The sequence below is a fragment of the Nilaparvata lugens genome, chromosome 7, assembly GCF_014356525.2.
Source record: "Nilaparvata lugens isolate BPH chromosome 7, ASM1435652v1, whole genome shotgun sequence".
NCBI lineage: Eukaryota > Metazoa > Arthropoda > Insecta > Hemiptera > Delphacidae > Nilaparvata > Nilaparvata lugens.
This window is the reverse complement of record NC_052510.1, coordinates 34361225-34374139: the sequence shown is the minus strand read 5'-3', so window position 1 is coordinate 34374139 and position 12915 is coordinate 34361225. Positions and strand designations below refer to the sequence as shown.

Sequence of the window (12915 nt, the reverse complement as noted above, 5' to 3'; positions counted from 1 at the left end):
GAAAAAATAACAACAAAAAACCGGAAGTACAAAAACCTAACCTCAAAAAATTTTGTTCGAAGCCTTTCCCTGTGATTACACAACAATGTATGAAGTCATGTGTATCATGCATGTTCTACCGTTAGTGACCAACCTAATACATCGTGTTCAATACAATTTGAAATGACGACAGCGGCTTGAGTGAGTCATCAATCTACAATAGGTACATGTTATACGACCTATTCAATACAGATCAAAATGGATGACAGCGGCTACTTTAGCTGTGAGTTGTCATTTAAATATAGAGGAATGTTCTCCATAGTATACATCTTATTAATAAAGAAAGGTCTTATACACGTACGGGATAGGAAATACACGAATGACGCATCATCACGTCTGAACTACTCAACTGATTAACTTGCAATTTCACATAAAGATTTTGAATCTATAGAGAATGGATAGACTAATTCTCATTGCTATTAAACAATTAATTTCAATTTAGTAATTGAATAAATTTATCCAATTTGTGATTCAAAGTTTACGCAACAATAAAAGCCCAACCAAACAAAGCTATATCCAAGTGACTGTAGCCTAATCGGTAGCACGACTAATGAATCAAAGGCTGCGGGCTCGAGACAAATAAAAAAAAATTTATGAGAATTTTCAAATTCTCTGGTGAAGATTATCCACAAAATTATTATATTGCATTATTAGTAATTTTGACAAATTAATAAATAGCCTAATTACTGTATTTTTTATGTTTCCTGGACATAAGGAGATTGCATTTTACAAAACGAAATTTTTCCCAGTACAAAGCACGGGTTACGTACTAGTCATTAATAAATTATAAGTTCTATGAAGGTATGTAAAATTACTGGTGTCCATATGAGTTACTATGTTCGACTTCCCATGATTTGATTTCCACTATGTTTTCTTTTATGCACTCTAATCTTATTATGATACACAATCGATATAATATTTAAGATTCCTCCAGCTATCACATTAAAAACTGAAAAGATAAGTTGAACTGTTGTTGTATTATCATGCAAGTGTTCATAGAATAAAATATAATAGAGGAGTCCGATCTCACTAGGCATCAAACCTGCCAAACTGTAGAAATAAATCTGAAAAAAATAAAATGATAGTTGACTGATCTGAAACGTTGCACTCACTCACTCACTTGAACATGAATTTCAGGTGTGGATGACTTGAAGGCTTGCGTGAAATCGTTGAACTTGGAGCAGAGTGAGTTGTGCCAAAGTGTAAGTGGCAGTGCGTTGTCCGCTTGCCGTCTGCGCCAGCGACTGGCCGTCTGTCATCGATACTTTGTCGCTTTCGGAAGACATCTGCCACATGATGCAACAAACAATGACTCCAAAAAACCTACTGCCAATAAGATATCAGTTTCAAACTCAAAGAAAATGTAAGTAGTACAGTAATCAATGTTCATTAAATGAGATTTTCAAATATGCAATGTTCCAGTGTCAACCTGCTTGTAGCAAAACAAGTCCTTTAAATCATAGCGAATGGATAAAAAGAAATGAGAGATTGAAAAATTGGATGAAAGAAAATCCAAATTAAATGTCAACCACCCCGAAGACTACTGCTACTATTGTCATTAAACAATGGATTTGTCAATAACACAATATTGTATTGATAATATTTGCAGTAGCAGAAGTCTTCGCGATAGTTGACAGCAATTAATTTGGATTTTCGTTCAATAGTTATTGGAAAAATAGTCAATGGAGTTTGAGGAAACATTATAGTAGAATGCGATTTTTTCCTTCAAAAAAGGTTTAAATTCATTAACATTTAATAGTTCGCCTTCTATACTTGTAAGGTATTCTGATATCTCATCTTGGAGTCATAATAGTTAATCTAATGAATGGATTTACCGAAATGATAATAAGGCCTACCAACGTTTAAAGAAAATATGTAATCCTTCTAAGAAAACTATGAAGATTTTGAGTACAATTGATTTGACTTGAGGAAAATAAAAGTGTTCACGGCTAACGCCTGTTTTATCTTTTCAGTACTACATTGAAAAAAGTTGTTTTACAGTATCCGAAAGAATTATTTGATCCTTGATCAAATAAATTAGTTATTTGTGATAAATGACTATTAATTGATTATTGGCTGAAAAAAATCATGGAAGAATAAATGGAAAAAATTATATCAACAATACAACTTTATCAATTGGCTGAAAAAGTAATCATGGAAGAATAAATGAAAATAATAGTATATTAACATAACAAGATGGTTTCTTTTTGAAACTGTTACAGTGCAAAGTTGAACAATGAAAACGCTTCAGTTGGACTGGCGAAAGTGGGAACAAGAGCCGCATTGAATTTCTCGTTTGCTTTTCTCAGAAGAGCTTGGCGATCTGGTGAGTATTCTAACGTTTTCACAGTTCTTATTTTCCTAGGATGCCGAACAATGTTGGTGTAGAAATTAATATGGACATCATCAGCATCATCATTATTGGCACTACAGCCCATGTAGACCCTTAGCCTTCACAACCACATCCTTCCATCCCTCTCGACATTCTGCTGTTCTTCTCCATCTTCTTACACCCAGCCTTTACAAATCCTCTTCCACATCGTCAACCCACCCCTTTCTTGGTCTCCCTTGTAGTCTTCTTCCTCCGGGTTTGCCTTCCAGCACCATTTTTGGCACCCTCCCTTCCGGCATTCTGCACACATGACCAGCCCATCTCAGCCTCATACTTTTCACAACAGATAAAATACTGGTCTCCTCGAACAATCTCCCTAGTACCCCGTTTGTTCTTATCCTCCATATTTCATTTTCCTTGATTGCTCCAAAAATTCTTCTTAAAATCTTTCTTTCCCATCTCTGTAGCAGACCTTTTTCTCTTCTAGTTAATGTCCAAGCTTCGGCCCCATATGTCACTATTTCTCTTAAAACTGTTGTGTAAATTTTTATTTTGCCTTTTTTTGACACATTTTTGGACTTGAGGATATTCTGCAGGGCGAAATAGACCCTATTTCCGGACATTATCCACTTCTTCAGCCACATTATTCTCTTTTGTTATTAGGGTGTTTAAATACTTGGATGATTTCACTTTCTCAAAGGTTCTACCTGATAACTGTAACTGTGCTCCATCATTCACTGGCTTCCTGGACATAACAATCACTTTGGTTTTCTGCATATTAATTCCAGGCCTACTTCTCTTGCCTCATGTTCCAGCTTTTCATATATCTCTGTCAGTTCCCTCCTGTTTCTTGCTAGTATGGTCACGTCTTCTGCATAAGCCATAATTTGGCACATCCGGTTGAAGAGTGTGCCCCCGGGGTTGTTGGTGGTCACCTTTCTGATAATATTTTACAGCACTGCATTGAATAACATGGTTGACAGCACATCTCCTTGCCTCAGTCCCCTTCTTACCTCAAAATCATCTGTTACACTTCTATCAATCTTGACCACAGCTCTGCTTCCTTTAATTGTCATACTTATGAGACGGAACAGCTTTGTGGGGACATTTAACTCCCCAAGTGCCTCATACACCTTCACCCTACTGATAGTATCATATGCCTGTTGGAAATCAACTTTCTTTGTAATAAAAAATAACATAGAATTTTCGATCGAGCAACATTCCTACAATGTGCATTTCCGAGCACATATTTGAAGAACTTTTGAAGAAATGTACGAATTTATCACACCTCTTAACAAGGATAGCTATTAAATGTAGTATATTTGTGTTTAGGAGAGGATGCTGACCTTTGCACGGAGCTTCTGTTGGAGTCGCTGGAGGCGATGCGATGTCTACCTGAAGCCACATTGTTCGATTACTCGGCGGTGTCACAGGTCTGGCTCGATGTTGTCGACCGATCCTCCAAATTCCTCCGACAAGTCGTTTCTGGGTTGGTTTTCATTCAATAATGTATTAAACTTTGATTCTTTCAAATAACGTTCTATCTAAATATTATTCTTTGTAGGATATTGCATAATGAACTTTCTGATTCTTAATTCAATTTATTTTTTCAAATAACCTTTCAACTGAATATTATTTATTGTAGGTTATTGCATTATAAACTTTCAGATTATCAATTCAATGTATAATTACGATTTATTAAACTCTATTGTAAATTGTTCCGTTATGCAATACATTTTTATTTTAAGAAAGCTGCTTCTTCGTATAAATTTTAAAATTCATTAAGTACTCAACATTTTTATAAATCACAAAAATCACAAAACTGAGTGTATTAATTTATAAAGAATAATTGGAAACATGCTATTCTTCCTAGGAAGTATTTTTTAAAATAACCAATATTATTGCTTTTTTAGGGAAGACAACAGTGGCTGTAGCCATCAAGTAGTGCCGGAAGTCGACCAGCATTATGCATTGTGTCTACTTTTGGAGTTGGTCGTTCAGAGAGGGACTCTGAGTCACATATTGGATGCTGTTCTCTTACTATTACATCTGTGGAATAAAAGGAGAGACGAACTAGACAATAGGTAAGCATCAAAATCAGTCTCACCAGTTAATTTATTCAAATTGTACTTGCTCATTTAGAAAAGATCTAGACAAAGTTTGAAAAATAATTTTATCTGTTTCTACTTTCCTATTGTTATTAATTTATTGTATTGCAGTATCGATCATGAAAGTAATGCACCTAGTTTAATTAAGGACAGTTGAAGATAAGGCACTTGAGATTGAGGATACTTGTATCAGATTATCGTCTTACTTAGGCCTATATATTAATGTTCTACTCTATATATTGTCTTAATCTATATATTTCATTGTATGTAATGAATTTCTTACTTTTCAGAAGTGATCAAACCCGGTCAGACCCACCTCTGATTCCACTGCTTAGAAGATTCCAGAGTATTGCACCTCTGAAAGCGTCACACAATAATAATGAAGTCTGGAATGATAGTTCTCCACCAAGGGTAACTTTCTATTTTAAAATCTATTTATTCTTCTAAATCCCCTTTATTTCTTGAGTGATGTGAATATAATCATTATAAATTTCTTTAACATAATATATTTATTTATTTATTCAGTCATGTACAATTATTACACTCATGTGAAAAGGCACAACAGGCTCATGCCCAAAACTGTCCCTTCTTAAATTTATACTACAGTCCAAATCAAAATATAGGTTAAGCTACTATCACTTATTTAAATAACAATATTTACAATTAGAAAAACAAACTATCATTCAAGAATAGATATCATAAATATTGGTAAATACAAACATTTTCCTTCATCAATCTCATGCTGAGAATATGCTGTAATATAGTTTATGAGAAGTCAATGGAAAACGATACCATAATCCTTTTTTTCTAACTAATCTCTTCTTGTTTTCCAGGACATTTTGATTGATAAATAAATTTTTTATTACCGTATAGTAAGTAATATAGCCTATAATTATAATTAAAACTATAATTATGAATAGAATCAAATAACTTGATTAAATTTGTATTATTTAATGGACAGGTTAGTCCGACTGAATGCTTTCTGAGGTTCTTGGAGCTGCCTGACGATGACACACTGGGAGTTGACCTGCAACTTGTCGCAGTAGTCATCATGGCTCATCTTGATAGGCTTGCCGCTCCCTTCCTGCCTCCCGCCACATTCCATCAGGTAATTTTAATATTCAAATCCAGTAAATATAATGACAGTTGATTAATGAGTCATGCACACATGCTTGTAGATAAAACAACAAAAGATAAGATTGGTTGGAGAAAAAAATCTTAGTTCAAATATTAACCTTTGAGGTTTATATATTTTTTTCAAAATTATCACTGTTGTTTAGTCTATACCTTTTTTATGTATGGAAAAAGGAAGGTGGGCCCCATAATCTCTTATTATATAGATCACGAACAATACACTCACTTCAATTTCATAATTGCTTCAATTCTATTTTATATTTATTTCAACGTGTTTCTAGTTTTCTCAATCTCTCACTAAGGAATCTGATGACCGATTATGGTCTTTCGCGTGAATGACTTCTTCGTTTCACGACATGTCCGTTCACACATGTTCGACACACTTGTCCTGTCTTTATAATCTCTGATTATTCAACCATTTCAATCAATCAATCAATAGACATGACAGTTCAACTTCTGTTTAATCTTTGTTGTACAGTGTTTTAGTTTTACTTAGAGGGTTAAGTGTAAGAGAGGGCTGGCTGCGCCCTAACTTCGCCCTCCTATGTTTTTAATAAAGGCAGCTAATCAATCAATCAATAGTAACAACAATAATCAATAAAAATCAATCAATCAATTAACATAACAACACAACTTCCAGAAATGTAGCACAGGCTACATTTGATAACCACAAAGACTACACTTACTAGAATATCGGAATTGCCTCATTCTTGTCAAATGTTCTTTTTGTTGTATACTAAGTGGTTTTACAAGCTCTAGTCTTGCTAAAGATTTTTGGTCTTTGCAGAGAAGTTGAATCGTTCAAAATTAGATTTTGAAGGTTTTTTCTGGTGAATTCTAGCCTTAATAAATAGATCTGGTCTTGCGTAGAAAATTATGAAAAAAGGGATCACTGACTAGGCAGTTATCTTATATCAAAGAGAAAATATAGCATAAGAAGATATCCCTTCGTATAGGGAGTTCATGTTCCAAAATTCACTGTTAACTCAAGTTGATAGTCCTAGTAGTTCTTTTTCGTGAAGCTATGTGACTCGGGTAGTCTCTCATACAGTGACGTTCTAAAGGTGCGTACAGACTTTCGCTCTGCTCCGCAACCGAACGTCACTCCAGCAGAGCGATTGATGATCGACCGGGGAGCAACAGTGGTTCGACCGGGGAACGCGAGAAGATCTAACATCTTCCGTAACGTTCATGATGGGTGCGTGGGCGGCGCGACTGTGGTTCGATGGAGGAACGAGGGCGGTACGAGGGAGGAGCGTGCGGGTTGGAAGAGCGTATATGTGTACGCAGCTATACACTCTCACCCGGACAAAACAGGAAGTCATTAGTCTACAGTAATAGGCTTGAATTAACAAAGAATCAGCTTCAAATTTGGAACATTAACGACCTATACCATGGAATATTTTCTTATTCAATCTTTTCTTTATGATTATATCAATTTTGAATATACTTTCCATTGTTTGCATTAAAGATTCCATTTTAAATTATTAGCTTAAGATTTAGAAATTGTTAAGTCTCTACCCATCCTACTGGCGAACAAGTGTTTCACTCATGCCAGTAGTTCTTCACCTCCTGCCGTATTTTACAGATAGTTGACATAGATATTTGGAATACTAATTATTGTTTGTTTTTTAATTGTCACATCTTTGTATTGTTTTTGTGTTTTTTGGTGACATAAAAGTTGAATTTGCGCCTATTTTCTAATTGATTTTTGTATGATGTCTGATGCACAGAGTGCAAGACTGTATCAGGACGTGCAGGCGTGGGGCTGGGTGAGCTGGAATGCGGGCGAATCGCCGCAGAGCTGCGACCAGATTGGCGAACTGGGAGTCAGCAAGATGGTCTGCTCCGAGCAAGCTCTCCTCTTTCTCACGCAGACCGGCAACGTCTATTCCATGCTGCACACCTCTGAAACACAGGTAGGCCTACGCCTAATATAATGCAGCGCCAGCGCAATAGTTGCTTCTTTCTTCCAATCGCATTCAACTTGCAATCGATCAATTTTAATCATAGCATTACTATAAGAAATATGGTATTAGTTAAACAAATTTTTGATTAAGTGGACTGTAATTTTAATCGATTTAATATTCAATATATTCTGGCAGAAAAAGACTAATGATTCCATTCATGATGCAATGAAAATCTCTATTATTAAAACTTACCCCGGCTGATGATCTATGCTGTAAGTCAGAGTTATTTTTACCTATAGGTTTGGGTGGTAAAAAGGTAAAGGAAAGAATTAAGGAATAGAAAAATGTAAATAAATCACTTGACCTCTGATGATTTATGATGTAGCCAGGTACTGCAGAGAGCTTTTGAATCATGTATGGAATTCTGCTTCTCAATTTTACTAATTTTTTAATTCACTACTACTTTCAATATAAAAAATACTCAAATTCTCACATGTACTTTAAAATCAATTATTACTCCCTACGATCAGAGACACAAAATTACAATTGATAATTTCCGATAAAAATACAAACAAATCAACGAACGAGTCGAACTGTCCTGTCAACGAAGGCAGCTATGCGAACCGACTGAACTTGAAAACTACAAGCCAAACAATTAAACAATTATGCACTAGATTGCGCCAATAGACGGGGGAGATTGAAGCTAACTACTCAGCGCAAAACTCCATTAAATTCTAACGGCATCAACAGGTATATTGGAAATTAGATGAAAAAGTAATTGGCTTTTCGTACAGTAGTCCTGTAATATTGCACACAAAATCTTATTTGTAATATTAACAGGATATTCTTAGTATCTATATTTTCTGAAATCTATATAACTATAATAATATGATATGTCATAATCAATATTTATAATAATAATATTAATTTATTCATTGATTGATTCAAGTTACACAATTTTTCATTGAAATTGGGAGTGGACCAACAGACATAGGTCAAAACTGTTCGTCCCACAAATTAAATTCATATACTAGTCTAGAAAGAAGGTTGCTTTTCCACTTAATTAAATTTTTGTCCAATTTACTGAGCAAACACTTACAAACAAGAAACTTTTAATTTGAAAAGATTGAAAACCAAATAACACGATTACTTAAATCAAACTTGAAATTGTAAAATATTGGCGAATTTGGAAAAAAATTATTAAAAGAATGATACGAGTATATTAATATATTATGAAAAACAATAATAATTAAATTCATAATAATGTGATATTTGTATATGGTATGTAGATAATATCACGTTCAAACTATGAAGTTGTATAAATTGAAAATAAAACAGTTTTACTTTTCGACTATGATTACTATAGATAGTTTACTACTATAACTATTGTAGATAATTCTATTCGTAGGGTTTTTGAATAGGTACTTTTTAAATAATATTATAATCTTATTTTTACAAAAATTAATTGGTCGTAAAATATTGGGCGTAACTTTATTATGTCCTTAATGAATGGTTGACTTTTTGATAGAGATTTGCTATCTCGTTGAATAATATTTTTGGCGAATGTCAATTGAATCTTTAATTGGCGAATCACCACCACCATCAATCACCATGAATGAAGGAGATACATCGCCAGAATAATTCATTCAACCAGACCAGCTTAAAACTCCGGCAGAGCAAATACTGTATAATGCATGGAAGGAAGCTGACAATAGGATGCGATTAGCAGAAACTAAAAACAACATGTTTGAAAAAAAAACTGGAAGAACTTCAAATCAAGCTGTGTCAGTTAGAGAGCGCTAATTTCAACTCGGCCCCTGCAGCTTCCAACAATTTAAAAGTTGTAGATAGTAGTAAATCAGATCAACACCAATCAGGAAAAATAACCCAAAGGTAGAAAATCTGATAATGTTAAAAATGGATCACGTAGTACTGGTTACTGTACAGATGAGGAGGCACTTGCCAAGGAGAATAGCAGAGGACCCAAGACCGACCCCTGAGGCACCCCTCTATCCACAGTGCGCCACTGTGGAGAGACACCCTCCACTCTCACACTCTGACACCGACCCTGCAAGTAAGACCTTACCCATGCTACAGTGGTGTTTGAAAATCCCAATTTACGAAGTTTATACAAGAGGGTGGGGTGAAAAATGGAGTCAAAGGCCTTACTAAAATCAATTAATACTAGAACAGTTGACTGTCTACCATCCATAGTCCCGCGGATATCATCAGCAACTCTCAGCAGAGCCGAGGTGGTACTGTGACCACCACGGAACCCTGACTGGAAATCGCTAATCAAAGCAGAGCCATGAATGTACAGACTCATTTGAGAGTGAGCAATAATCTCCAGTACCTTTGACAGGACAGGCAATAATCTCCAGTACCTTGACAGGACAGGCAATAAGCTGATAGGCCTATAATCTGAGGGAGTGAGAGGGTTAGGAATTTTGTTCAGAGGAATAAAAATAGAGCGTTTCCAGTCTTCAGGAAAAACTGAAGTCATTAGTGAGGTGTTAATTAGATAGGTTAGGAAAGGAAGAATCATGGGAAGAAGGATTTTCAAAAACTTGATAGGTATACTATCAGCTCCAACAGCATTACTTTTTATTCTTCTAATAGCTAGAGAAACCTCCTGCTCAGTAACTCCAGAAAAGTAGAAGTCTTCATTTGATTGGATTTCTGGTAATGAATTATAGTAAGCACAGGCTTGGTCCAAACCTACAGGGATATCAGTGAAAAAGTCATTGAGAGCGTCAAGTGAGTGAGCAACGATCGGTGGCTGCCTCTCTTTGCTGGCTCCAATCCCTCTCAGAACTCGCCATAATGATGATGTTGATGATCTCTTAGATGATATCAAATTTTGATAGAAGCCAGCCTTTGCGTTCCTGATCATTTGCTTACATGAGTTTCGTAAGCGCTTGTAACGATTAAAATCATCAGGAAACTTAGACTGCCTAGCCTTCTTACACCAATAATCACGATCACGCATCAACTGACGTATTTCCTCAGTGAGCCATGGAGCTGGGTCTCTGGTTACTCTAAGGGTCTTACGAGGGACGTGTTTTTCATAAAGGAAGAGGATATTGTCATTTATTACGTTCGACATTTGATTTACATCATTAGTATTGAAAATGCTCAGCCAGTCAAGATTAAATGTATCATTAAATAGATTAGGAAGGTTAATATTGTTGTAATCTCTGTAGGTAATGATTTTCGGTTTAAGTTTAGGTCACCTTATGTTGTAAACAAGGTGGATCAAGTCATGTGCTGAAAGTCCTGGGAAAGGGATCTGCCCATGGCTCACAGCGGATTTCTTATCAGCGACGGCTACGAGATCTAGAAGCGTGTCCGAGGTGGATATATGGTGAGTAGCTTGGAGAGGCAGCAGGGTCATACTATTCGCAAAGAATATAGTAGTCAGTTGCACCTTGTCATAAGTGGCAGGTCCAAGTAAGTCAGTATTAAAGTCACCCATGATAGCCACATGCTCATAGGGCACCATCAGCTCTAAAAGTGCCTCCTCAAACTCAGACATGAAGCCAATATGAGGCGACCTGTAGCATACCGCGATCAACATTTTGACGCCATTGCTCTTAATTTCAAAAAAAAACATATATTCAGGCCTTGATGCACGAGAATTATCGGACGAGAGTTTATGTACAGGGAGCAGAGCACGTTTAATGTACGCAGCAACCCCGCCGCCATTTTTGTGCAAACGGTCATTATGAATGAGCATGTAGTCATCAAGTGCAACAAGCCGATTTGGGATGGCAGGCTTTAGCCAGGACTCAGAAACTAGTATAATGTCGGAAACACAATCACTAAAGTGCACCTGAACTCATCTATGTGACAAAGGAGTGATTGGGCGTTGACATGAGTGATTTTGAGCTGATCGGGGAATGGGGAATGGGGAGACGGAGTGGGTGAGAGTGAAAAATGGGAGATCTAAGAAGAGGAAGCTGAATACTTCACTTTCGCCTCCGATTCGGGATGGCAGGCTTTAGCCAGGACTCAGAAACTAGTATAATGTCGGAAACACAATCACTAAAAGTGCACCTGAACTCATCTATGTGACAAAGGAGTGATTGGGCGTTGACGTGAGTGATTTTGAGCTGATCGGGGAATGGGGAATGAGGAGACGGAGTGGGTGAGAGTGAAAAATGGGAGATCTAAGAAGAGGAAGCTGAATACTTCACTTTCGCCTCCATCAGAAGAAAAATCGGCTACTCACAATAAGGGTGACCTGTTTCCGGGTGAGGCAGTACACAAAGTTAAAAAGAGCCCCCCATTGCCACCTGTAATAGTGGATGGCATCAAGTCATATAATATCTTTCATGAAAAGCTAGTGAAGCTACTACCAAGCCGTAAATTCAGTGTGAAACTACTTGGAGTGGACAGCTTCAAAATCAACTTAGTGAATGAGGACGACTACCGATTGCTCACAAAGGAGTTGAACAAAGAGAAGTTGACTTGGCATTCGTATGAAAATAAGCAATCAAGGCCAATCAGAGTTATGGCTAAAAAACTACATCACTCATGTGAAGCAGAGAATATAGTGGAGGACCTCAAAGAGAAAGAATTCAAAATTCTGAACGCAAGTATAAAGCTTAAATGGAGAACTAAAGAGCCACTAGATATGTTCATGCTTGAATTTGAAGCAGGAGAAGATGTAAATAAAATTTACAAAATCACCAACATAATGGGATGTAAGGTAGAAATAGAGGCAATGAAGAAATCGAAGCTCATTGCTCAATGCAAAAGATGGCAAGCATATGGACACACCCAAAAATATTGTTTTAAAGAGTTTTGTTGTGTCAAATGTGCTGGTAAACACAGCTCCAAGGATTGCACAAAGGCAGCTGGAGAAAAGCCGAAATGTATTCAGTGTGGTGAAAATCATCCAGCAAGCTAACGTGGGTGCAGTGTTGCTATCGAACTGCAAAAGATGAGAAGCAAAAATGTGAAGTCTCATTCAGGACCAATCAAGCCAGTGGATTCGCGCAAGGATCATTCATCTCAACCCCCTGGTTCTTCCACCGAAATAGCAGCTACAATATTGTCAGCATTAGATAAATCCTTATTATATGCTGATACTACAATAAAAGGACTGGAATAGAAGATGAAGAAAAACAATCACGAGGATGGAGTGCTACAAACTTTACAGCTGATACTAACTGGTGGATTCACGGAGGATCGGCAGCCTTGATTGTGGGTTGATTTGGTTTGTGCTTTCCTCCCCTTCCCCCTCTCCCAAAGAGGCAAGATAACCTCTCTCCCTCACCCCTCCTTCATCCTCCCCGTTTATCTTTCTACCCATCACTTCAAGAAGCGTGCTCGAGAAGTCAACATCGTTTCGTTCCGTTTCTCCTGTTTCCGTGGCGTTCGAGCTGAA

The 12915-nt window shown here is 36.7% G+C and overlaps 1 protein-coding gene across 1 annotated transcript in view; it reads left to right on the top strand.

The window, feature by feature from the left end:
• LOC111051412 (E3 ubiquitin-protein ligase HERC2) overlaps positions 1–12915 on the top strand; it is a 258746-nt gene that overhangs the window by 11003 nt on the left and 234828 nt on the right. Inside the window, exons 4-10 of the mRNA XM_039431914.1 lie at positions 1177–1402; positions 2262–2365; positions 3704–3860; positions 4285–4455; positions 4770–4890; positions 5441–5587; positions 7347–7532. Coding sequence (XP_039287848.1) covers positions 1177–1402; positions 2262–2365; positions 3704–3860; positions 4285–4455; positions 4770–4890; positions 5441–5587; positions 7347–7532 — 1112 coding nt within the window. The remainder of the gene's footprint in view (positions 1–1176; positions 1403–2261; positions 2366–3703; positions 3861–4284; positions 4456–4769; positions 4891–5440; positions 5588–7346; positions 7533–12915) is intronic.